The 26,092-nt window shown below is 47.6% G+C and overlaps 1 protein-coding gene across 9 annotated transcripts in view; it reads right to left on the bottom strand.

Moving 5' to 3' along the window:
• The window catches only part of SPECC1 (sperm antigen with calponin homology and coiled-coil domains 1), a 188,651-nt gene extending 172,673 nt beyond the window's left edge, over positions 1 to 15,978 (bottom strand). For 7 of the 9 annotated variants that reach the window (XR_012499346.1, XM_074342064.1, XM_074342059.1 and 4 more), the window contains exons 1-2: positions 15,872 to 15,953; positions 15,207 to 15,262 (exon numbers count right to left, since the gene is read on the bottom strand). Coding sequence is in view for 1 of the 9 variants with exons in the window: in XM_074342066.1 (XP_074198167.1) it covers positions 15,207 to 15,247 (41 nt within the window). In the remaining 8 variants the exon portion in view is untranslated. Of the gene's footprint in view, positions 1 to 4,093; positions 4,204 to 15,206; positions 15,263 to 15,871 lie in introns of those variants that run through there. The other 2 variants (XM_074342066.1, XM_074342062.1) reach the window with 2 other exon arrangements.
• Between the last annotated feature and the right edge of the window lie 10,114 nt (positions 15,979 to 26,092).

The following is a 26,092-nucleotide window of genomic DNA, read 5'->3' as shown; positions in this document are numbered from 1 at the left end:
GGAAAACTGCCAGATCTTAAAGATAAGGGGGAAAAAAAACCCTTTGAGTATCTAGGCAGAGCAATCAAGTTGCTTACAAGGGGGAAAAAATCAAATTGTCATCACACTTTGACAGCAGGCAGGTGGGTAACATATCGAAGATATTCAAGGAAGAAAACATAAGCCACAGATTTTACAGCCAACCAGCCAGACTGTCAGGCGTAAAGATCATAAGCTGTTTTGGACATGGAAGATCTTAGGGAGAATAATTCTGGTGGACACTTTCCGAGGAATCTCCCAGAGAACAATCATCAGCTGAGCAAAATGTGTGCGGAGGTGTCACCATGAGGACTGGCGGTAACCATTAAACATGTATCTACCCAGAAAACTAAGTCAAAAGGGTCCATATAAGGGAAACAGTAGTGTAAGAGACAGTTACATATTTTCACGATGTAGATTCAACATAACTATCAAAAAAGTACTAATGAAATTCTAAAGCCGTGATGTGGGAAATATCCTTTGATACGTGGCAGGAAAAAAAGACATTTATGGAGTTACTGTGTAAAAACTCGAAACTTTTATATGGCCCAAAACCCCATCAACAAATTCAGGAGAAGAGAAGCAAGATGGCAGAGCAGAAGGACGCTCGTAGCTCACCCTGTCCCACAAACACACCGAAACCCACATCCAGGGACCCACCCAGCCACCCAGAGCACCTGCTGAACTCCAACAGGACATCGCCCGCTTCCAAAGACAAAGACGCCAAAAATCTGGTTCTGCCAATCACTGAATAAATGATTCATTAACTGTCTAAAAAAAAATCCAAATTCAGAAGGCAAGCTGCAAAGCAGATACAAATACGTGCAACACCGCTAATACCACACAGAAAATGGAAAGAGCTGTTTGAATCAATTATACGGTAAATAGTCCTGTTGGGAAAAAAAAGAAAAAAGCACAGACGAAATATAAATGGTTATTGTAAACTGACTACACTTCAATAAACGATATTTACACAAAGAAAACAATGTAAATGGCTAAGAGCTATGTGAAAGGTTGCTCACACTGACTAATAATTTTTAAATACGGAGTAAAATAGTGACCTATGATGCCTGTCAGCCCGGCAGGCATCGACAAGACCAAGGCGAGGGTTCAGGAGAATGTTTACCGTTGCTGAGGACACAGGGTGTATAAGGAATTACGCTGGATGCTGGAGATACAAACATGAATGATATAAAAACAATGTTCCTGTCCAGAGAGAACTTATATTTTTAGAGGATTTTTAAGGGAAGAGGGACTTTCAAGTGAGTACATAATTATTTAAATGCAACTCTGCCATGTGGTACAGTGGAGAAATACAGGTGCTTCGAAAGTGTAGAAAAGGTGATGTAGTTGTCGGGGAAGCATTCTCAGCCACTCTAAATGGATCAACTCTTTAGGAAAACAATTGGAAAAATCTTAAATATCCACTTTTAAAAATTGTATTGAAGTGTGGTTGACTTACAATGTTGTGTTAGTTTCAGGTGTACAGCATAGCAATTCAGAGATATATATATATATATTCTTTTTCAGATTCCTTTCCATTATAGGCTATTACAAGAAATTGAACACTGTCCAGTACCCTGTGCTGGACAGTAGGACCTTGTTGTTTATCTATTTTATATATTGAAGTATGTTAATCCTCACCCCCTAATTTATCTCTTCCCACTACCCCTCTCCCCTTTGGCAAGCATAGTTTGTTTTCTATGTGTGTGAGTCTATTTCTGGTTTGCAAGTAAGTTCATTTGTATCATTTGTTAAAGATTCCACATAGACGCGATCTCATATGGTATTTTTCTTTCTCTGACTTACTCTACTTAACATGATAATCTCCAGGTCCATCCATATAGCTGCAAATGGCATTACTTCATTCTTGCTTTATGGCTGAGTAGTATTCCATTGTGTATAGATAGAGAGATGATACCACATCTTATCCATTCATCTAGAGATGGACATTTCGTATCCACAGTTTTTGTCTCAGTAATTCTACTCCTTGATGCCAATTCTACCATAATCCATAACTGGGCAAAGATAAACACATAGCGATGTTACCGAAACACTGTTTATAACAGGAGAAAAGGAGAAATAATCCAAACGCCCATCGTCAGGATATTGCTCAGTGAGAGCACACCCACAGAATTCGGCCCTCGCAGAGCAGCACGAAGGTGTCCCATGTTGACGTACAGAGATGTGTGCTGTTTGCAATTCCTTACACCAGGCAAGAATTCCTCTTTGAAAAGAGGAATTCGGGAAGCAAAGTATTTTTTTAAACCTAAGGGATCCCTAACTTTTCTTGTATTTTGATATCTGGGACACACAGAGACACACAAGGAATACCTCTGCCAATGGTGATGGAATAAACGTTTTCTTTCTTATCATTAAAATAGAAAACAAAAAACCGACACACACACACACACACACACACATACACACACACACACACACACACACATACACACACACACACACACACCCTTTTCTTGATAAATACTGCATTTAATATTTTAATCTTTCCTTTTAGGTTCTGTTCCTTCGCTCAAAATGCAGGTCACAAATGTGCCCTTCTGCCAAAACCCACTTAGAGTCAACCGAAAAAAACTCCAGTCTTACAGCCCTTATGATCAGTCTCAAAGCCAGACACGGCCTGCAACTACCTTTTCATTTGGAACTCTTGTTAAAATGCCAAACTGCAACTCCTTTAAAGGAAAGCAAACCCTAGCACATGGGGTTAGGTTTCCTTTGTTGCTACTCACAATGACTAAGCTCTGCACTTTTAATACGACACATCAAAGGGTTCTGTGCTTTTCTCATTACACCTTAATTCAACTTGGTTAGTGTCCTGGCACACTCCTTTTCAGATGAAAATGAGGAAAAGAAATTGAGCAACTGACTTAAAAGCCATAAAGCCACGCAGAGGGAGTGTTGCTCAGCCAAGGAGGAACCTAGCTCTCCTCCACAGAGGCTCAACGCCAGCATGCCCGATCCACCCCCCGGGCGGGCCCTGCGAGTCACCTCCAGCAATCGTCCGACCTGAGCCACATCCCCCCGCCTCACACCGCCTCGTAAGAACAGCCTCAGATCTTATTTTAGCCATTTTAGCATAATGAAGCCAATAAAATCTCTGCCGTTCCGCAAGGGGAGTAAGTTCTCAAACATTAAATAACTTGCCCACAGCCTGTGAGCATTTCCACCACAGCGTCTTTCCAAACCCTTTACTGTTTCCTACGGGGTCAGACAAATACTTGAGTAGAAGATGAGTCGTTCCTGAGTTCAGTTAACTCCAAATGCTTATCAGGTGACTCCTTTGTTCAGAAACCACACTAAACACTGAATATAAAACTGAGAAAGAGACCAGCCTGGCTCCCAAGAAATCCAGTCTCACAGGGGAAAAACAGCTCACAGACTGCTGTCACACCGAAACTCTCCCTCCCTGACTCTGAACGAGGAACTGAGTCACCAAAATAGCAAGAGCTCTGACCACGAAATACTGCTTTAACCCAGTGCGTTATCTTCTCACTCTCCTCCCTTAGAAACATGCCACCATTTCCAAGTGCCCGTCCCTCTTAAACGGAAGCAGGGCTTCCTGGAGACCAGCTAACTCCAGGTGTGGAGTATACAGTGAACAAGGGAAGGGAGTCTGGGACGCCACGTGGTGCCCAGAAGTCAAGGCAGCGCCCTAAGACCAGCGGGGCCGTGTCAAAGGAACACAGGGGTCAGCCCGAAGGAGCGCATTTCAGCCTGTTCCGGACAAGTTCAACACCAGCAAAACGTAACGACAGCCATGAACCACCAGACGTAAATTAAAACACACGCTGACATGAAAAGAAGAAGGAAAAGACGAGGAAGAGCAAGCCCTTCTGGCTTCTCTTCCTGGAGCTCCCGTTCCATCCTGCCTACGAGCAACCTCTCAGTCCTCAAAACCCGTTTATCCATTTGTTCAACAGGGATTTACTGGGTCTGAGTCCTGCCTAGGAAACAGAAGGCGGTGAGGAAGAGAGAATGGGAACGAGTAACTTGAAGCTTGGGTGTAGGCAGGGTCCGGGCCCTGGCTGCACCTCAGAGGAGGGTCTGGCCTCACCTGGGAAAGTCAAGAGGGCCGAAGTCTAAACCCCTCCTTCTCGGCGACGCCTCGGACGGAGCGAGCCCCCTCTCCTCACTGCTGCTCCTGGGCCGCAAGGGAGTTTTAACTCCTGCACACACCACGTCGTCTATGATCACTTTATAAGCTTCTGTATTAGTCAGGATTCTCTAGGTTGCAAGTGACATTAAACTACCCTGAACCAGCTCCACAAAAAAAGAGGGAGGGGTCACGTATGTCCATAAATAAACCATGGAAAGCGCAGGGGTGGACGGGGCCCAAGGACTGGCAGGACCTGGAAACAGCCGCCCTCCACGTCTTTCTGTGTTGCCTTCACTGTCTTGACGGGTGGGTGGGTTCAGGCAGAACCAGGTTCGTTCGATAAATTAATTGCACGAATACCACGGTCCATCGACTCCAAGACACCTGCAAGGACCATCGAAGAAGGAGTGTGAGTCCTGGTTGCTTCATCAACACTTGTGTGGCTGCCTTCAGTTGAGATGAGGAAGTGCCAGCCTCAGATTTGCAGAGTGGGTGTTACAAGTTCAAAAGAAAACCCCAAAGAGAGGACCGCTTGCATGACCACCACCACACGCTACCAGCGGTCCTGACGGCCGAGGGGACGCCGTCTGTGAGAAACCACAAACGACCTGATCTCAAAAGTGGTTCAAAAGGGGAAGTTTTAGAAATGCCTTAACTGCTTTTCTTCACTCATACTTTCCTTTTTGTAGACGTTCAAAAATGCTATAGGATATAAACTGGTGTCTAAATATGTCTAAACGCTCTTTTAATAAGTCTAAAATAGAAAGCGCGCATAATGAAAAAAACATCATGTGGTAGTTTAATCAGAAGTATTTTTTTCTTTTTTAGTGGAACGCAAAATAATTGTTTTAAAATGGATAGCATCTCTACCACACATAAAATAGATGAACAACAAGGCCCTACTGCAGAGCACAGGGAACTGTATTCAGTTTCTCATCATGAGCTCTAATGGAAAAGAATCTGAAAATACATTTTTAAATGTACGTATATGTATGCGTATAACCGAGTCGCTTTGCTATACACCTGAAACTAACCTTGTAGAGCAACTACACTTTAATAAAAAATAAGATTTTAAATTAATTAATTAATTATTTTTTTTAAAGGGTGGCACCTTAGATTTTATGAAATTATATTTACTGGGCACTTACCAGGCATGGGAGACATACATTGACCCTGTCGACTAAAATAAATGCGCAGCCTAAAAGCTGAGTTATGTTTTATTTGGCGGGAGGACTTGAGCCAGGATGACAGCCTCCCAGATGGCTCTGAGGGGCTGCTCCGAAGAGGCAGGGGAGGAGCTAGGACATACAGGAGCTTTACAACAAAGACCAGGGAGTTGGAACAATAAAAGATTACTTGTTAACTAAAGAAAACCAGGCATCTCAAGCTAAAGAATTTAGCGCTTTTCTATGTATGGGAGGGAGCAAATATTTGGGCTCAGTGAATTCATTCCTTTGACAAGCACCTCGCTTTCTAGGGCCAGTGCCCTGTCCTTTCTTATTCTGAGTCCCCTCGTAGGGCACCACTGTGAGTGGCTGCAGAGGCCGGGCTGCGGGCTGGTCTTCACTGAGGGGTGGCGGCAGCACCTGATGACTTGAAGGCTTCAGCATTCTTTATTTACTGATATAGTTTGCAGTATTTTTCGTTCACAACCCAAATAAAGACCACCTTCATGAATTAAAAAACAAACAAACAAAAAAAAACAGACCAAGTTCCAGCAGAGTTCATACATCCATGACCCCGAGAGCAAGGGGGCTCTCAGTCTCCCAGCTCCACTTCAAATAACTCAAAGGAAAGTAGTTAGCCTGGCTTCGGACATGATTGCCCTTGGAAAAACCTCTGTGAACATGGAGTGTGACGGTCTATGATGGTCTCATTCTGGGTCACTGCCAGTCCTTGGGCCAAGGCGAGGCTACTTCAGGGGGAAGGGAGGATGGAGCATTGAACAGACAGAAATCACAGTCGTCCTAAGTAACGTGTGTCTGTCCTGTAAGGTTGTGGACACACGGAAGCAGGCTTCTGGTCTACATGGGGCAGGGGCCCATCGGGAAAACAGAACTCAGGAGAGGGAACTCGGTAGAGGCAAATTAATACAGAAACCAGCTCAGAGGTTTCGGGAAGGACTAAAAAGCCAGATGGGGAGGTGAGCCGACCCAGGGATGGGACCGGTGGGACGCCTCCCCCAGAGGGACTGGGGAAGGAGGGGGTATGGCCAGAGGCCAGTGTCACCCCGCTGGAGCTGGAACCAGCCCTGAGACATCCAGAAGCCCCCAGATCCTTTGTCTTACCTCACTTCCCCCTCTCCCAGCCAGAAGCAGAGTTGGGGGAGGGCAGCAGCAGTGAGCCTGAGGGCGAGGAGGCCAATGACCACTGCGTCCGCTAACTCATCTCAGTGTCTCCAGAGCCCAACACAGGCCCAGGCTCCTGCAGACGGAGGTCAACTCAGCATTGAGCGGAACCAAGAACTGCCACGGAAATGCAAGATTAGAGGTCTGAACAGAGCATTCCCTGGACTAGAGAGAAGAGAATACGGTACCTCACGCAGAGCACACAGGGAAGGGTCACAAAAAGCATGGGGAAGGAAAAGCTCAAGAAATAACGAGCAGAGATTTGCTGGAGAAATAAAAGAGTGAGAGAGCTGGCCAGGCAGAGGCTTGGAGGCAGGCACGCGAAAGGGGACAAGGAAGGACAGGACTCAAAGTCAGACTCCATGCAGTGCTTTTCAGTCTCTCTCAAGGCGGCTATACAGCTTCCCCCTTCCATGACTGACATAAGTGGATTAAACTAACCTATGTCCTGAGAGCAAAGCACTCTTTTCTTCTTTTAACAGAAGTACTGGGGACTGAACCCAGGACCTCGTGCCTGCTAAGCACGTGCTCTGCCCCTGAGCTACAGTCACTCCTCATCAAAGCATTCTAGAATTCCCAGAATCAAACCTACTTGGAAAAGTTTATTACGCTCTGAATTCTGCTGAATTCATTTTGCTGTCTTATGGCGGGTATTTGCAAGTATCCATATGTACTCTTGGTCTCTGGTTTACTTTTGTGGGCGTCTATCCTTCTTTTTCAGGGTCTTTTTTTTTTTTTAACTTTGTGAAATTAACATTCTGTTTTATTTTCTGACACATTTTAATAGCATGGGTGTTGTCACCATCAACCTCTGATAATTCAGCACTTGTGACTGTCTGTGGAATTTTTACGCAGCCTCTTTCTTGTCACCCACTTTTTGGCTGGTTACCACCCCACCATGTCCATCCTGGGGACCCCACATTCCCCACCACTACAAAACCCATATTCACTACATTGAGCTGAACTCTCCCCTCTTGGATTTTTCAGATAAAGTACAAGAAGACCCCTCCCCCACTCCCATCCCATGTAATTCCTCTTCCCCTTTCATTTCAGTTTCCTCTTTCGGCAAGCCTTCCCTGATAGCCTCCACCCTAAACCCCGTCTGGGCCTGTTATCCTCACCTGCCTGTCTCCCCACCCAGACCTCCAGCTTAAAGACTAACTGTGTGTCTCATCCATCACTGTGATCTCAGCACGGGCACACGATAAGTACTTACTATGTCGTAATTAGGAGCGGGTTATAAACTCGCACCTTAGGGGGAGGGTACAGCTCAAGTGGTGGAGCACACGCTCAACAAGCATGAGGGCCTGCCTGGGTTCAGTCCCCAGCACCTCCTCTGAGAGTGAAGAAAGCAGCCTACTTACCGCCCCCTGTAAAAATGAAAAATAAACTCGCATCTTAGAAACAACAGAAGGAAGAAAAAAATTAAGTCAGCAAACTGCAGTCTGTGGGTCCAATCTGGGCAAATGAATGGACCACATTCATTTATATTGTCTACAGCTGCCTTCAAACTATAGGTGCTGAGTTGTCGTGAGAGACTGTACAACCCAAAAACCCTAAAATATTTACTACTGGCTCTTTGTAGGAAAAGTGTTTAGGTCCCTGGTTTGGAATCTCCACTCACACGCAGACTCCACTAAAGCATGGGCTTTTAAAAAGTGCGTCAAAACAAGGAACACCGCAGAAAAGGCTGAAGAGACTGAGTTACTACCGCTGGAAGAGGGTGGGCAGCGTGATCTATCTTCTGTTCCTGTGACGACACGCACTGGACGGCATGAGTGCTCTCGGCTCCAAGCCCACTCCACCCCATAATCAAGTTCCTTTAACACCTTCAGGAACACTCATGACGCTACCACTACGTTTATCTTCCAGGTATTGCTTCACGTGCAACAGGGGATGGACATCAACTCGAAAGACTGCATGACCCGGTCAAGAGCCTGAGGAGGGCCGGCGGGTGAAGAGCCCCACCCCTCAGTTGCTCTGGCCAACACCGAAATCAACACTGAAGTCAAGTACTGATTCAGCAGGAGCTAGAAATCTGAATGTTCATATGAAGGGTCTTGATTATTACAGTGTTGTCAATCAACAAATACAGGTATTTATCTCAGGATCTGGGGGCCAGCTGGTTGCTTTGATGATAGAATTCAGGATTTCTGTTCAACAAAGATACCCAACAACACAGTGGACAGACACATTATCTATCAGGAGAAGCCATTTGCCTTGTCTAAAAATCAACAAGTGGCTAATGTCTAAAATATTCTAATCAGAAATCCCAACTGAAAAACAGGGGAAGAGCATGAACAGGCAATCTATTTTAAAGGAAACTCAGCAAGGTAACAAGCATCTGTAAAGATATTCTCAAACTTGGTAGTAACCAGAGAAATGTAAATGAAAGGAGTAAGAAGGCTAAAAATTACAAATGGACAATGCCAAGTGTTTGCAGACATAAGGGCATTTGGAATGGTCTCCTATGCGCTGCTGGGGACACGTGGGATGGTGCAGCCACTCTGAAGAGCAGCTGGTGGTACTTGGTTTTACTAAGCATTGGCACACACGACGACCAGGCAATCCTGCTCCTAGTCTCAGTCCTAAAGAGACTCACAGAAGTCCACATGGGACAGGTACAGGTGGGTCATTCAGCATTGTTCGTAGTGTCTGGGCACAGGAATGGATCCGGGTGTCTGTCTCCAGGAAAGAGGTGGGCGAGATGTACTGGGTACACAAACCAGACAGTCACGCAGCAACAGGGATGAGTCACGAAAACATGGTGGTGAGCGAGAAGTCTAAAGCTACAACATGACACCACTGACGTACATTAAAAATACATGCACACAACACAGTCCACAATCTTAAGAATACATTCAACAGAAGCACGTGTATTCAGCCCATTAGAATAGTTGGCTCTGGGGGGAAGAGAATGAGAGTGGGGGACACAGAAGAAAGAGGAATGAATGAGTAAGTGAACCAGTGGAAGTGTGAGGGGTGGCTTGCAGGGACCAGCGATGACAAAGCGCCAAGAACAAGAATGTGATTAATTCAATTCCCCACACCTGGGGCCTAAGAAGCACGAGGAGAGGGAGGAAACAGGTCTACAACCAGACACAGCCTGCAGAGTTGGAAAAGAAAAGGCTGGACAATCTGAGTCCACATGCAGGTTCAATGACCTCGAAAAGCCTTTCAGACGAAAACACTGATTTAGACCATCTGCCACCTGGGAGGTCGGAGCTCAGACCCAAGCCGTTCGCGTCCGCCTGGGATTCACATCCGCATCCTCGGCACAGAGCCGACATCCGCGCCGCAGTGAGAGGGAGGGGAGAGTGTGAAGAAGAGGTGGCTTCCTGCGTCCCTGCAGGTGCCCCTTCACGGCCACTAACAGGCACAAAGGAAGCATGTCCCCCGCTGGGGACATCACTGTGATCGGCTTTCCAGTCCTCAGGGAATTCTCAATCTTGAGGGAGATTAAACTCAGACACAGGGTGAAGCAATCAAAACCATCGGCCACGGCCGCAGCCACGGAAGAGGAGTAAGAGATGAAATGCTGCCTGAATGTAGCCACGACCAGAGTTTGGGAGGCAGAGCCTGATGTGGGCGGGGTGGCCAGAATGTCCTGTGGAAAAGGCGTACATGACACTGCGGTCCACCATGTTCACCATAAGCCACCAATTGCCCTACAGTGACCAGAGACCAACTAGAGAACTTATCATCTGAAACAGCTGCCACCCGCGCCCCTCAGAGCTGCTTGGCACACATCACGCCTTGACGTCTTCCAACGTCAGGACACAGTTCCACACCCATCACTGCATCTTAGTCCTCAGACAACGCTGCTCCCTCCCCAGAGAGGGGAAAAACACCCGGTGATCTGGCTGAGAGCGGTCATTCCCAGAGGCGGTGTCCATCTTTCTCTGTGGAAAACAGGGGGGACACTTTACAAAAAAGGGTTAACACAGCGGCTTGAGATGGCTCCTCTTAAGAAGCCCTGCCTGCCAGGCTGGCCCTTGGCTGGGCTCCAGGAACCTGGCTTTTGGGTCCTGACATTTGCAGAGCTGATAAGAGAGGCTCTTACCGCTCCTAAATTGTTCGTACAAACACTGCGGTTTGGGTGGAACACCTGCTTCCCTGCTGGGAGCCCGGGGTTTGGGTTGGGGCCAGGCCAAGGGCACCGCCAGGACCAGCCCCCAGAAAACAGCCCGGGCGCCGCGTCTCCCGCGAGCTTCCCGGTGGCCAGCACTCCCCCGCGTCCCCGCCCGGGGAGGACTCTCAGAAGCCCGCACCCGGCCCCCCGGCCTTGGCCCTGTGGGCTCTTCCCTTGCCGATCCCGCTTTGCGTCCTTCCCCTGTGAGACACCACAGCCCTGAGGATGACAACACGCTGAGTCCTGTCAGACCTCCTGGTGAAGCACTGAATCTGGGGTGGCCTTGGGGACCCCGACACAGAAATAAATTCAAGATAAAAGATAATACTGGAGGTCGGACCAAGATCATGGGCGAGATACCCACTTCCGCCTTCCGGGTACCCGAAAGTCCTTTGGAGAGGCAGAAGTATTTTTAAACCACTAAATCAGTAAGAGGCCTGAGAAACAGAAACAGTGCCAGCTAAACATCTAAGACGTTTCTGGAAGGTGGAGAGTTCTCAGGGACAGGTGAGCACACCACAGCCCCACACAGCTTGGGAGGAGGCTGTGGTGCAGGGGGACATGGTAACCGGTTTCAGGCTTCAAATCAGCAGAGAAAGAGGGGCGGGATGGAATCTGACAAGAAGTGGGGACCCGCAGTGGGTTGGCCAGGGCTCGGGGACCCCTCCCAACATACACTGAGCAGCCACAACACGCACCCCATCTCCTGGTCCTACACCCCAGTCCGCAGCATGTCCAGCAACCACCAGAGGCAGCAAAGAGACCAGGAATCAGGAATCCTCAAACTCCAGGATGAGCAGACGAAGGAAGATTCCCCAAGTTTTTACTCAACGTCATGAAATGGGCACAGCGAAGCAACAGGAGAACATAGATCCAAGGGCACAGTTAATGGAGCCATAGAGGGAGTTATGAGACGTCCTCAGAAAGACGTGAGGGGACACTCTACCCGTGAAAAGCAAGAGCCAACAGACAGGTGAGGATTTCCACTCTATACTGTGAAATTAAAAAGTGGGGTTGGGGGAGGGAGGGTATAGCTCAGAAGTAGAGCACATGCTTGGCATGCATGAGGTCCTGGGTTCAATTCCCAGTGCTTCCATTAAAAAAAAAAAAAAATATATATATATATATATATATGCTCTTCTAAAAAATTTAAAAAGGAAACCTGTGTGATCTTAGACACTTTAAAAAAATAATAAAAAAGTAGAGTCAAGAGCACTATATGGAATAATGCTACTATTTGCGCAAAAAAAAAAAAAAAGGAGGAATTAAGCCTCTAATTCACATTTGCTTGTATTTGCCAAGAGAGACCAGAGGCACATACAAGAAACTAGTGACAGTGGCCCCGCATGTGGGGGAGGGAGAGCTGGGGGGTGTCGGGGGGGGGGTCCTTCACTTACAGCTTTTCATACAGTCTACTGTTTGAACACTGAATATCTTACCTATTCCAAAAATTAAATTTACAAAAGTAGAAACCTTGAAAATTAAATATATGTTTTTTTTAAAGCACATAAAAACACTCAACGGATGGGCTGAGGAGTTGGCTGGAATCCCCCAGAATGTTGCTCATATTGATAGGACATGTGAGAGAAAAGTCAAGAAATGTGAAGGATAACTTAAGGAATTCTCATATCCATCAAACAGTAATTCCAGAAGGAGAAAAATAAAGAAAATGGAGGAAGCAAGGAAGTACTCAAACTCCCCCAGTGCCAAGCTTTAGAATGAAAGGGACCACCGAGGGCTGAGCAGGAAGAACAAAGGAGGACCCCCTACCCCGGACAGGCAGGGGTGAAATTTCGGCACACGAGGGAAAAAGGAAAATCTAAACAGGTCAACCACAGAGAAGTGGGAGTCAGGCTGCAGAGACCTCACACCAATCACACTCATGCCAGCTGATAATGGAGAATTATCTTCAAAATTCAGAGATTTTAACCCAGACTCCTCTACCCAGTCAAGAGTCTTCAACATGGAAAACAAAACTTTTATATATTTTTAAACATGTGAGGGCTTAGAAATTTTACCACCCACAGAATCACAGGGGTAAAAAATACAGTTACTTAAGGACTTGCTGAATCAAAACAAAGACGAATCCAAAACGGAGGAAAACGAGAGATCAAGCAACCAACGATGAGCAAACAATCAGTAAAACCTAAAACTGTGGATGTGTCATGTGCAAAACCCCCAAACCTCATATGCACGGATTATCCTTGAAAGTCAAGGGAAAAAAGTTTAGATGTGTGAAAACTTAAAGATTCCGAAAGAGCTCAATTTCACGTATCATCAGAGAAATCCAAATTAAAACCACAGTGTGATACCCACCAGAATGACTAAAATAAAAAAGGACAGAAATTGCCAAGAGCTGGCAAAGGATGTGCAGCAACCACACATGCTTCTCAGTGCAGAAGTGGATGCAACCACTGTTGGAAACTGTTTAGCAAGATCTGCTAAAACTGAGCATATGCACACCCTATGACCAAGCAATTCCACTCCTAGGCAGCTACTAAACAGAAACGCACACACCCACTCAGCCAAACACGCAGACCGGGAGCTTCACCGCAGCGCTATTCATGACGGCCCCCAACTGCCAACCACCCAAGGGCCAGTTAAGGTGGAATGGACATCCACGCCATGACACGTACAAGAGTGGAACATATACAGCACTGGGAATGGGCAAGCCACAAACACACTCAAGAATGTGTGCAAGGGGGGAGGGCACAGCTCAGGACTGGAGCGCGTGCTTAGCATGCACCAGGCCCGGGGTTCCATCCCCAGTGCCTCCTCTAAAAAAAATAAATAAATAAATAAACCTAATCCCCCCCCAAAAAGAACATGTGCAAAATAAAGGCATTTTCAGGTATTACAAAAGCAGAAAATGTATCAACACCGATAGAACTTCTAAAGAATGTACTTTAGGGAGAAAGAGAGAGTACCTGTGATCAAGAAGGAGTGAAGAGGGAAGAAAATGGTAAACAGGTAGATAAATCAAGCAAATAGTGACCTGGAAAACAATAATAATAGCAAGAGCAATAATGTCTAATTTGAAGTTTAAAGTGAAAATAGAGCTGAGGCCAAACGAGAGGTGATGGGAATTAGAAGCTCTGGCCTGGACCAGGACGAGGACAGACTGGTCACATGAATGATCTCATCTTTTGCTTCAAGAACTTGGGTAAAATAAACTCAAATGATGTAGAAAGAAAAAGAACAGAAATTAATGACACAGAAAAATAAAAATCAATAGGATTAATCAATAAATCCAAAAGCTAGTTCTTTGAAAAGACTAAGAAAATAAGGAAGCCTTAAGCAAGTCTGACCAATTAAAAAAGAGAAGAGGCGCACACAAACACACACACACACACACACACACACACACACACACACACGTGTGAACAAGAAGGAAAGCAGACCACAGATGTGGAAGACTTTATTTTCCTGCAACGAGAATACTATGTACCACATTATGCTAATATATATTAAATTTCAATAATGTTAATGATTTTCTAGGAAGATATAAAGTATTAGATTGACTTTGAAGAAATAGAACAGTCAATGATCATGGAAAAAATGAAAACATAATTAAATACTGACCGATTTCTTAAAAAATAAAAAAACACCGCCAGCAGCCCAGGCAGTCTGCAGTCAGATTCTGCCAAACTTCAAGGAACAGATCGTTCTTCTGCTCCAGAGCATAGAAAATGATGGAAAGCACCCCCATAATCAGTGGAGACAGCAAAACCTTGATTATGAACTCAGACAAAAATGGGAGGGTGAAGAAATATATAACAATCTAACTTGTAAATACAGGTGCAAAAACGCTAAATGAAATGTTAGCTAATTGAATCTATCAGACAACCCGAACATACATTTTAACTCATCCCAGGATTTTAGAGACAGAAAGCCAGCAGTATAATCACCAATGTTTAAGAAGAAAACTGCCTGGTCCTATCAGTATTTACTATACAAACTAATGGGGTGGGGAGGAATCAACAAAATGAAGACAATCTAATAAAGAAGATATTTAGTGAAGCTATACTGGGGAGCATTCCCCTAAAGCCAAGCCCAAGATAAAAATGTCCTATTTAACCTAAATAGTCAGCACTGTGGAGAGGGGGGTCCATAGAAAACAAAATGTAAGAAGTGCAAACGTTAGAAAGAGACATCTGTCGTTTCTTCACAGAAGAGATTTGTCTACGTACAAATCAACTGAAAACCACTGAAACGGGCAGAGTTCAGGCTGGAGGGTCCGCTCCGACCCAGTCTGGGGCACCAAATTAAACTCGCTTTGGGAGTTCATCCCGCAAAGCCATTTCTGTACAAGGCATCAGGCCCCACAGGCTTTGCTCCCCACGCCCCGCCTCCCCCATCTTAAACGAAACAACATCTCGTTTGAAACAAGATTAACAAAAACCTTCTGAACCAAAAATTTGCTCGGAAGGGTCGAGCTGTGACGACTCAACGCCACTTTATCTGCCGCCTGCAGCGACCGCAGTCGCTCAAGGATGTCAACCCGTCCGGGGACGCTTCCGATAGAGGGCAAGGGAGAGCAGCCTCACCGGAACGCGTCTTTCACCGCACACCGCTTATTATATAAACTTACCTGCCGGCAAACGGAGCTCCCACAAAAGAAAAATAAGACATTCGGGGTCCAACTTCCTTTAAAAAAGAAAAAAGAAAGAAAAGCATATGTAACTAATGGTACTCCCAGGATGCGCGGGCAGGAGGAGGCGTCCCCGCTGCGCCCCTGACAGGCTGCGCATCCCGGGCCACCAGGCATCCAAACGGTGCCCGGGCTCCAGGTGCGCCTCGCGGGCGCCGCGCCAGCGCAGCCGTGCCCACGGCTCCGCGGGGCCGGCTTCCGCGGGCCGCTCGGGCCCCGCCACGCAGCACCCGGGACAACTCCCGCGGGGCTGCCCCGCGCCGGGCCGGGGCGCCGCTGGGGCCCAGTGTCCGCAGCACCGGCCTCCGTCCTGGGCTCCTGGACACCGTGGGCCGGAGGGGAGGCCGGCCACCTGCCGCGCCACCTGCCACACGGGTCCCGCCGCCCGGGCGTGGCGGGGCGGGCGGACGGCAGGACGCCGCCTCCGGGAGGGGCAGCCCCGCGCCCTGCGCCCCGCGCCCCGCGCCGGGACCCCGCACCCCGGACCGGGACTCGGACTCGGACCCGGACCCGCACCCCGCGCGCGCGCGCGCGCGCCCGCCCGCCGCGCGAAGACAACGCGGCTGAGGCGCCAGGAGCGGGCGGCCGGCGCGGCCGCTGCTCACCTGCCGGCTCCTCAGCCCGCAGCCGCCGCGGCTCCCGCGCTCCCTCCCGGGCGCGCCGAGGGACACGGCCACCGAGCGGCGCCCCCCGAGCCGCGGGCAGGGGGCGCGCGCGGGCGGCGCGGGGCAGCCTGGGAGATGTGGTCCGGCCGCCCTGCGCTGCCCCCCGCCCGCCGCCGCGCTCCGCGGCGCCGGGGCCGCCCAGCTCGGCCCGGTACGGGACCCGCAGCTCCAGCGTCGCCTGGGGACCCGGTGCAAACGCGAGCCCTCCCTCCCACCGAGTCTCCGCAGGATTTGCTGCGTTACAAAAACAAAAACAAAAAACAACAAACGAGGGTGGGGCCCAGCAATCTGCATTTTGCAAGCCCTTCAAATGAATCTGAAGTTCCCTCAAGTTTGAGAACAACCGCTCTACAACCCCCTGCCAGGGACCTCCTCACACCCGTGGCATCTCACACACACACACACACACACACACACACGTGCACACATGCCTGGCTGTGTGCCCGGTGGCACCGCTGGCTCAGACCCCTGTCACCCTGGCAATCACGTCCGGACGCCCACCAGCACCTCGTCTAGGATGTCACTGAGACGCAGGGACTCCACTGGGACCACACCGGACTCAGGGTCCTCGCTGCCTCCACTGGGACCACACCGGACTCAGGGTCCTCGCTGCCCTCAACCTGGTTCTCCTCCAGCGCTGCATGTATCCACACGAAAGTCACCTAAGACCTAGTGGGACCTGCAGGGGGGGAACGACAGGACCCTGAGTCGTACTGAAAGGAGGGAGGACGGAACCAGGAGGGAGGAATGGAGCAGGGCGGAGAACCAGCCCTTCAGGATGGGGGCCGGGGAGAGTAAGGACAGGTGTGCTCTGTGCAGTTGTATGGGGTTCCGTGGAAGTGTAGTTGAGGCAGGGTTGTTTAAGGATGTTTAACTGGTTACGAGAAGAATCCAGTTGCATGGGAGCTAAGGACTACATAGGGGAAAAAAGGTACCTCACACTGTATGATTCTGGAGAAGCTGTATATATGGGAGGCCACAGCACGGGTCAGGTGGAGTCCCAGGTGCCAGTAGCGGGACGAGCCTGGACTAGAGGTTCTCAGGGGCCATCCGGCCCCCACCGCAACCCAGGAGAACTAGGCGATGTCAGGAGATGTGGTTGTCATACTGGGGATGCCACCACCACCTGGTGGGTAGAGGCCAGGGGTGCTGCTATGCATCCTGCAAAGCCCAGGACACCCACACCCCCAAATGCCAACAGTGGAGCAGCCCCCAGGAGCAGCAGCAACCCTCTTGTGTAAGAGGAGAGAAGGAGGAAGAGGGGCAAAGGTCTGGTTTGGTGGAGAAAACTCAAAGAGGTTCTCTCTGGAAAGGAAGAGAGGAGGTTGCTGTGAGGACAGCAGGTGTGTGTATGTGTGTATGTGAGTGATGCTGGATCATGGGTCTAAACAGGCAAGAAGACAAGTAGGAGGCAGAGCACCAAATGGTTGGGAGTCCCGAGTCCAGCAGACTGGTAGTTTTGAGGCAGGCCAGAGATCTATTTATCTTACTGGAGTAACTGAGGATGAAGAGGGAAGGGCGGGTTGTGGGCAGAAGTTCCAGGGGATGCTACGTCAGGTTGGGAAAGGTTTGGGAAATGGGTTTGCAGAGGGGTGAGGGAGGAAAGGGGAGGGTCTGCAGGAGGGGAGGGGGGAGAACTAGATCAGGAGGGAGAAATACAGAGCATGGGGGGGGGGCAGGGACATAAAGGTGAGCTAGTGTCTTACGTCTTGGAAGTTGACTGATGTAAACAGGCATGCAAAAATGAAGACTGAGCCTCCAGACCAGAGAATTTGCCTCACCCAACAGGTGAGACATCCCTCCTGGCATTGTAGTCTGGGCAAACCCTGTGACAGCGGAGTTCCTACCCCCGGAATGATGCCTTAGTTACAATAAATTTCTAATAAAAAATCTAATTCAGGGGTGGGGGGTATAACACTGGTGGAGTGCATCCTTAGCATTCTCAAGGCCCCGGGTTCGTTCCCCAGTACCTCCATTAAAATAAATAAATAAACCTAATTATCTACCCCCCCCCAAATTCCTAAAATCAAAAATAAATTGATGACAAATCATGCACATGAGAGAGGCAAACTTTAAAATTCTTTTTAACTTTTTCAAAAATTAAAAAACATCTAATTCATTCCTGGAATAAGCTTACTATCATATGTTTAAAATATCAGGGCCCAATTCTGTTTGCTAATACTTTATTTAAGATTTTTACATTGATATTCAAAAGTGAGAGTGGGCTATAATTTTCTTTTTGAATGTCTAATATTGTTTGGTTTTCAGAATTCAGGTGGTGCTCATGTCATAAAACATTTGGAAGCTTTTGTTCTTTGCTGCTTCTCTGGAACAACTGAATTAGCATTCAATTTTCCTGTCCTCTGCGATTTGATCATCATCCAGGTGAAAACGTCTAGCCTGATACTTTCCTTGGGGAGAATGACTCTTAGACAACCTTCTTTATTTCTTTTGTGGAAATTTCACAATTTAAACTTGTAAAACTACTGTAGAGTCAATTTTGATAGATTGTATTTTCCTCAAAACCAGTTGTCCAGTTCATCCAAGTTTTCAAGTGCATTTCCATAAAGGGAAGCAATGCAGTCTCTTGGGGGCTTTTTACCTTCCCCCTAATTCCTTATTTTGTATATTTTTGCTTTCTTGATTATGTCACAGTTTAACATTGCGTTTTTCTCTTCAAAGAATCGGACCTTAGATTTATTCTTTACCATTTATGTTTTACCATTGCGGCTGTCATTTCCTAGTTCGTTAATTTCTGCTTCTATCTTTATTAGTTTCTGTTTCTCTGCTTTCCTTGGGTGTAATTTTTTGATTCTTTCTGTAAATGTGAGTGTTTAAGGTCGAGGCTCAGCCTTTAGACGCGGATGCGTGCTACTTTAGACACAGCCTGTAAATTCTGGTGTTTATTACCTCCGTGATTGCTATTTTGTAAATATTTTTCAATTTTAGTTTTGACTTGTCTTTTTGTAGAATTTCTTTTTAGATTTTATGTTATTGGAGTGTAGTTGACTTACAGTGTTAGTTTCAGGTGTACAGCAAAGTGATTCATTTATACATATATATACCTTTTTTTACCTTGTACATTTTTTTCACTCTTTTCCATTATACCTATTACAAGAAACCGAATATAGTTTCCTGTGCTGGGCACTAGGTCCTTGTTGTTTATCTATTTTATATATAGTAGTGTGTATTTCCTAATCCTAAACTCCTAATTTACCCTCGCTCCCTTTTCCCTCCTGGTAGCCATAGATTTTCTTGTTCATGAGTCTATTGTAGAATGTTTTTTTAATTGAAGTGTAATTGACTTGCAATACTATATTAGTTTCAGGTGTACAACACAGTGATTCAATATTTTTATATGTTACAAAATGACCACCACTGATGCAGAGTTTTTCAACTTCAGGAGAGAGTGTGAGAGTTTTTAAAATCCTGGGTGTTGGGGTCTTTTGTTTCTGATTTTCTTATTAATGTTTATTTTATTTCATTGTGAACACTGATTAGAAATAAATGTTGTCTCTACTACGTATTTTTATAAATATTTCAGTTTTCTTTATGGCCTCAATGGGGTCAATTTTTGCGAATGTTTTATGGGCACTCATCCAAACTGGGATGCCATGGGTCTGAAAGAGGGTGATGCTAATATGATGCTGGGACTTGCACTGTAAACTGAGATTATCTCTGGGAAAGGGGAGGTGTGGTCACCCTAACTTGGGGTGCTCACCTTTTGACTGTTGAGTCTGGAGTTTCTCTTCGCAGGCTTATTTCAGCTGGACGGACAGCCTTGCTACTTCCCCATCCAGCACAGTTACTGCTCCCTGCACTGGCCCTGGGGGACCGCCGTCCAGACACGTGTTAGCTGGCATATTAAGGGACTGCAAGCCATGTCACCAAAGCAGAGCCTAGCTTAGCTCAGTTCCCTGTCCGTCCACCTCCCTGAACGGACTGCTTCACAAACCATAACCATGGGGATGCGTTTACGGTGTTATATTTAATAAAAATGCCTGTCGGATTTCTACTTTGAGAAATATTCCCTTCATAAATATTAGGCCACAAAGAAAAAAAAATCTCAAAAAATTCCAAAATCAACAATCACACTGACCCCAATGCAATAAAATTAGAAATTAACCACAACATGATGTTATAAATTACTCAAGTCATGGAGGAAAGAGGAAATGAACATTGAAATTACCTACTCTCTCCAGAAATAACTTTCAACATGAGAGTTATCTGGCAAAGCCTGAGCGAGGTTGACAAAGGAGGACTTGGGAAAATTTATCACCATACGTGAATTTATTTGAAAACAAGAAAAACAAGCACTAAAAATAAAGGAATCAAGTTTTCAACTCTAAAAGCTAGAAGAATATATATGGGAGGACATGATTTTAAAAAGTAAAGGCAGAAAATGTTTGACCTGGTCAATAAAACAAGTTCTGGGGTGGGGAGGGTATAGTTCTGTGGTACAGCGTGTGCTTAGCATGCACGAGGTCCTGGGTTCAATCCCCAGTACCTCCATTTTTTAAAAAATTAAATAAATAAACCTAATTACCCCCCTCCCAAAAGAGATTGGTTCTACACAAAGACATATAAAAAGAGCAAACACTGGCGAGCTCACACCTACGTTGCTTCTGCCAAGCCACTGGAGAAAGACATTCCTCCTCACTCTGCTGTCTCAGTTCCGAATTCAAGGTCTCAGCCCGAAGTCTCAGCCTTTCCTAGAAACCCTACTGTATTTCTCTCCCTCTTCCCAAAAGCTATGTCCTTCCTCCTCTCTCCTCAAACCTCCAGCACGTCCTTCCCCATCCTCGGCCTCCACTGCTGGCCTTGCTGAGACAGGGATGCGTATGAAAAGGACCCCTCACTGCCCAGCACAGCCACAGCCCCCCACCTCCGCACACCTGCATCCAGACGGGCCTCCCCTCCTGCCGGGATGGACCTCCGTCCTGGCCCCCACCACCTGCTGACGGCTCGTCAGCTTCCTCTTCCTTGGTCCATGCCCAGCAGCACATACACTTCATAATATTTCCCCCGTCTGATAAATATTCTTTTAACCCCCCTCCCTCCAGCTACTCTCCCCTTTGTTTATTTCCATTTCCAGAGAAATTCCTCCAAAGAGGAATGTGTCCTGACTGAATGTGCTGACTCCACGTCTCCCCTCCCTTCTCTGCTGAGCCCGCTCCAATCGGATGTTTGTCTTAATTGCTCCACGGAACACTCTCCTTCAGGTCACCAAAGAACCTCTACCGTCCTACACCCAATGCCCAGTTTTCAGTGCGTAATTCTACCTGACTTTTCAGCAGCCTTTGGGCCAGCCCAGCCCTCCTCCTCTTAGACATACCTTTCTCAGCACACGCTTCTGATTGTCCTGTTCCTCTGATTGGACCTCTCAGTCTCCTTCACTGCTTCCTCCTCACCCTCCCGCCCTCTTGACCTTGGAGTGCCCCACGTCGCAGTCCTGGACCGTCTCCCAGTCTACACTCACTCCCTTCGCCAGCTCATCCTGTCTCAGGGCTTCGAATGCCATCGGTATACTGGTGACACCCACATTTTTATCTTTAGCTGGGAGTCCTCCTCCAAACTCCATACTCACGTATCCAACAGCAATCATTAGCATCTCAAATGCAGTAGGCTCAAATTTTCCCCTCAAATTTGTTTTCCCTGAAGTCTTTCACATCTTAGTGTAACGGCAAACCCAGCCTGCAGACATAAAAAGACGAAATCATCCTTGACTCTTCTCTCTTGCACACCATCTCCCGTCTTTCTGCATGTTTAAATCGCTTCTGAATTTAATGAGTTCTTGTCCTCTGCCCTGGGACCACCTGGTCCGAGCCACCTTCCCCAATCACTTGGATCGTGGGAGCTGCCCCCTCGCTGGTGTCTGTTTTTGTTCCACATCAACACAGTCTTTAAAGAGTAGTCAGAGGGAGTCTGACAGTGTAAATTAGATCATGCCATTGCTCTGCTCAAAACCCTGCAGTGACTCCCCATTTTAATCTCATTTGGACTAAAAGCCAGAGTCCTCCCCCCAGGGGCCTACACGATCTGCCTGCTTAGGTCACCTCCAACTTCTTCCTCCTGCTCACTCCCCAGCCCCTAAGCCGGCAGCTGTCTTTTCTGTTCTTTGAACGCCAAAGCCTTTGCATCTGCTGTTCCAGCTACTGGAATGCTCTTCCAGGCAGTCACATGACTCTTTCAGGTCTTTTCTGAAATGTCACTTCCTGCCCACCACATTTAAAATCTCACACACACACCCCTCTCCTGTCTCTTTCCCAGTTTTATTTTCTCCACAGCACTCATTAGTCTCTGACATACTTTACATTGGATGTTTAAAAAAAAAAAAACTTTCTGTCTCCCTCCGGCTGGAACGCTAGCTCCCTGCAGGTAGGCACTTTGTTTCTGCTTTGGTCACATCCAGTGCTGAGAGTGCCGTCTCACTCAGCAAGTACTCAGAAAGTATTTGCAGAAAGACTGGTTGTCAGACGAGTTCATCTCACAAAGGCGAGAGGCTGGCTCCACCTGAAGGTCTGTTAGTGTCCTCTGTAGAGGGACTTTGTGCTCATAAATCCCTTCACAAAACACAGTACCAATTTCTGTGTTCAAAAACACACAGTAAGCCGGGACTACAAGGAAAATTCCTAAGCCAGGGAGAGAATCTAAACACCTGAAGCTTTCCGCAAACGCACACTCGTAGTGGAACACTCAAAGCACTCCCAGCGAAAGGCAAGACAAGAATGCCTGTGGGCTTCACGACTGTTTCAAGAAGTCAAGAAAGAGCAACGAGTGGCAATAAAAATACTGGATGGGCAGAGGCTGGGGAAGGACCTGACTCACTCTGCTGGGGGACGCAGGTCCTCCCCCCTGGGAAGTGCATCCTCCCTCTCTCCACCTTGTGCAGGGGGCTCTGGAATGTGACTTCGGTTCTGTCAAAGGATCCAACTGCACAGAAGTCTTGGACACGTGACACAAAGTGAGGGAACAGTCCAAACCCCTTCCTCATGACTCTGTGATCTATTCCCATACTGTCCCGGTAAATTCCTTTTCTCCTTAAGACAGCCAGAGCTGATTTCTGTTGCTTGTAGGCAAGAATGGTGGCTGGTGCACCCGGGTTGCCCCGCCACGTGATGCCTAACGTTCCTCCTTTCCTTTTGTAATCCATGCACTCATTTGTTCAACTCACTCTGCTCCAGGGACTGAGAACACAAATGTCGGAGGCATAGTCAGGGTGCTTCTAGTTCTTTGGAGGAAAATCTGTACTCCCTGAGGCCCTACCTAAATCGATCCAGCAGTCGGAGCTTGGATCCAACAATCACAACAGTAGGCACCTTAGTATATTTAGCTCATGGTGAGATAAACCACTGAAAGCTGGAAGAAGCTCTGGGTTTGGGTTCCATCCTTGTATTTAAAAAGGTGGTAAGAAAATTCAAAAACCCGGGGTAAGTCTATTTGGGGGTTTTGCTGCCACCTAGAGGACTGACCTAGTGCTGAACTAGATGCGCTGAAATTCAGAGCCTGGAAGCGGAGGCTGCGTGTAACCCAACAAAGCAGAATTATTTGGAGTTTTGAACAAGAAATTTTGGGTGTTTAACACAGGAATGGATAACGCTTTGGGTCAGGTTAAGATGTTATCAAACAACGGACACTCTCGGAAAAGTGCACAAACCAATCCGACACATTTCCAGGGGTGCTGGGGCTGCCCAGGAAGCCAGGCCCAGGGTGAGTGCCCAGAGTCACATGGGGACCAGCCAAACCTCAGAATTCAAGCTCGAGTCAATTTCAAATAGAAATATAATCCACGCCAGGTAGCTCTGGCTCTCAGCCTCAGTTTCCCCAGAGAGGAAATGGGTATAATAACAGTATTGACCTCATGGGGTTGGAGTGAAGGTTAAGTGAGGTAATAAACGTAAAGGGCATGTCCAGTGGCAGATACAGAATAAACCGTTAGTTAGTGTTCCCCCTTTATTACCTGTAGGTGGGCTTCCCAGTCAGGGCCGGTGGGACATTTCACTGACCTATTGTCTCTGCAGTGTGTCTTTAAAATTTGTGCAAGAGGAGCTCCAGGTAAAGAGAGTCAACTGAAGCACAGGGACTCCCTCATCTGAAAAATGATAAAATGAACAAAATACAGGAGGAAAATGGTTAAAAATTCACTGTGGCAACCAGAGGGGATATTGTCTTATGCAATAAACATCAGAGGGGCAACCAGAGAATAAATCAGAGATTCTGGTAACAATTAACATGGGTGTGCACTGGGCGAGGTTACCAACTCCAGCTCCACCCTCCTCTACTTCTGCCAAGGCAGAAGGAGCCGCTGGAGGGAGTGTGTGGACGGAGGTGGCAGGCATCCCAGTGGCTCACCAGCAGACCGTCTCTCCCTGTCCCAGGATCCAGCGTGGCATCCAAATTCCACCTTTGATGTTTCCTTGGAAGTGAGTTAGGCGTGACCATGCGACCTGTTTTAGTAAATGGAAAGCACCCAGCAGGTGCTTTGACACGGCCCCTTCACATTGATGTGGGAACCGTGGGTGCACATGTGGTGATGAAGTCCCTATCACCTCATATCCCTGAGAACTGCAATGAGCAGAGGCCCCCCCCCGGGGACCTGTGTTGCACACGTGGGATGACCGAGGAGTAAACTTTCTTGTCTTTGGTGACTGAGATACTAGTGCTGTTTGTTACTGCAGCACAACCTTGCCCATACTGACAGGTACAGCAAGCCTGGAGAAAGCACAGCATTAGCTCTTACGAGTAACAGTCTCAGCAAAGGACTGGAGTAGACATTTCTCCAAAGATGTACAAATGGACAACTAGCACAGAAAAAGATGCTCAACATCACTAGCCATGAGAAAAAGGCAAATCAAAGCCACCACAGGGGAAGTATAAGGGAAATATGTAAGAATCCAAAGGAAATATTTTAAAAATTAAAAAAAAAAAAACCACAATGAGATACCACTTCCAATAGCCATTTGGATGGTTGTTTTAAAAAAAAGAAAAAAAGTAGAAAGTAACAAGTGTTAATGAGAAATCGAAACCCTTGTGCACTGCTGGTGGAAATGTCAATTGGTACAGCTGCTGCGGAAAATAGTTTGGAAGTTCCTCTAAAAGTTAAACCTAGAATTACCATATGACCCAGCAGTTTTCCTCCTGGCTAGATACACCAAAGTACGTGGTGAAGTACGCGGGACTGAGCCATCCTCGTACACCGACGGTCACGGCGGTGTGATTCACGATCACCCCAAGTTGGGAACAACCCAAACACCCAACAACAGGGGGCTGCAGACACATTCACGCTCACGTCCTGGCTGCAGTCTGGTCGTTGTGCAGGTAGCTTTTTCCCTCTGGTGGCAGTTAGAGTGTCTGTAAAACAGCTCAGGAATGCGCATCAGACGCGGAGTCTGACTCTGTTGGCCTCATCCTTAACGCTTGAGCCTGCTATTCCGTGACTCAGGGAGGCCTGGGGGCTTCAGCTTTTCCACAAACAGGAGGCAGGGGACATAGAGGGCCTCTGTGCTTGTGGCGGGGGCGGGCGGGTGGCAGGGTTCTGCTCAGTTCCACAGAAACCCCGAGAGCAGCCGTGCCCCTCTCCGCCACCGCCTCCAGACTCCTACTCCTGGTATTTCCATTTTACAGACGCCAGTCATCAAGGGAGAGGAATTTACCCAAGGTCAAAGACTGCCCCTGGACAGAGATCCAGATCACCGACGCCCCCAAACCTGCGCTCTCCCTGTGCAGAGGTAGCAGACGGAACAGAAGCTCAGAAAACAGTTAGGAAATGGTGGCCTCCTTAGCCTGGCATCAGCCTTCCTTGCCAATCCAATGGTTTTCACCAGATAGCCAACCTTGACCTCCAGTCACTGGTGAGGAAAGACCAGACAGAAAGTCGCCGTGGGCCGCTCCCCCCGCCCACTGCACAGGGCTTCCCTCTCGACGTGGCCTCACTGACTCTCTTCTCGCCTTCCCTCATCAGGAGTGCAGCTCCCAGCTTCCCAGCTCCCTGCTGGCACAATTAGCCAGATGGGTTCCAGAAGCCTGTGCAGAGTGGATTTGCACAAAACCGAGCTGCGATTTGGCATTTTCTCTGCTTGGCTACACAGTCGACTTGCCTGACGCAATGAGGGCAAGTCTCAGTTTCTCTGTACATTCATCTGTTATTTTAAAAAACTCTTA

This window comes from Camelus bactrianus, chromosome 16 (genome assembly GCF_048773025.1).
Source record: "Camelus bactrianus isolate YW-2024 breed Bactrian camel chromosome 16, ASM4877302v1, whole genome shotgun sequence".
NCBI lineage: Eukaryota > Metazoa > Chordata > Mammalia > Artiodactyla > Camelidae > Camelus > Camelus bactrianus.
Note: the sequence above shows the minus strand (reverse complement) of the source record. Positions and strands in the feature narration are given on the sequence as shown.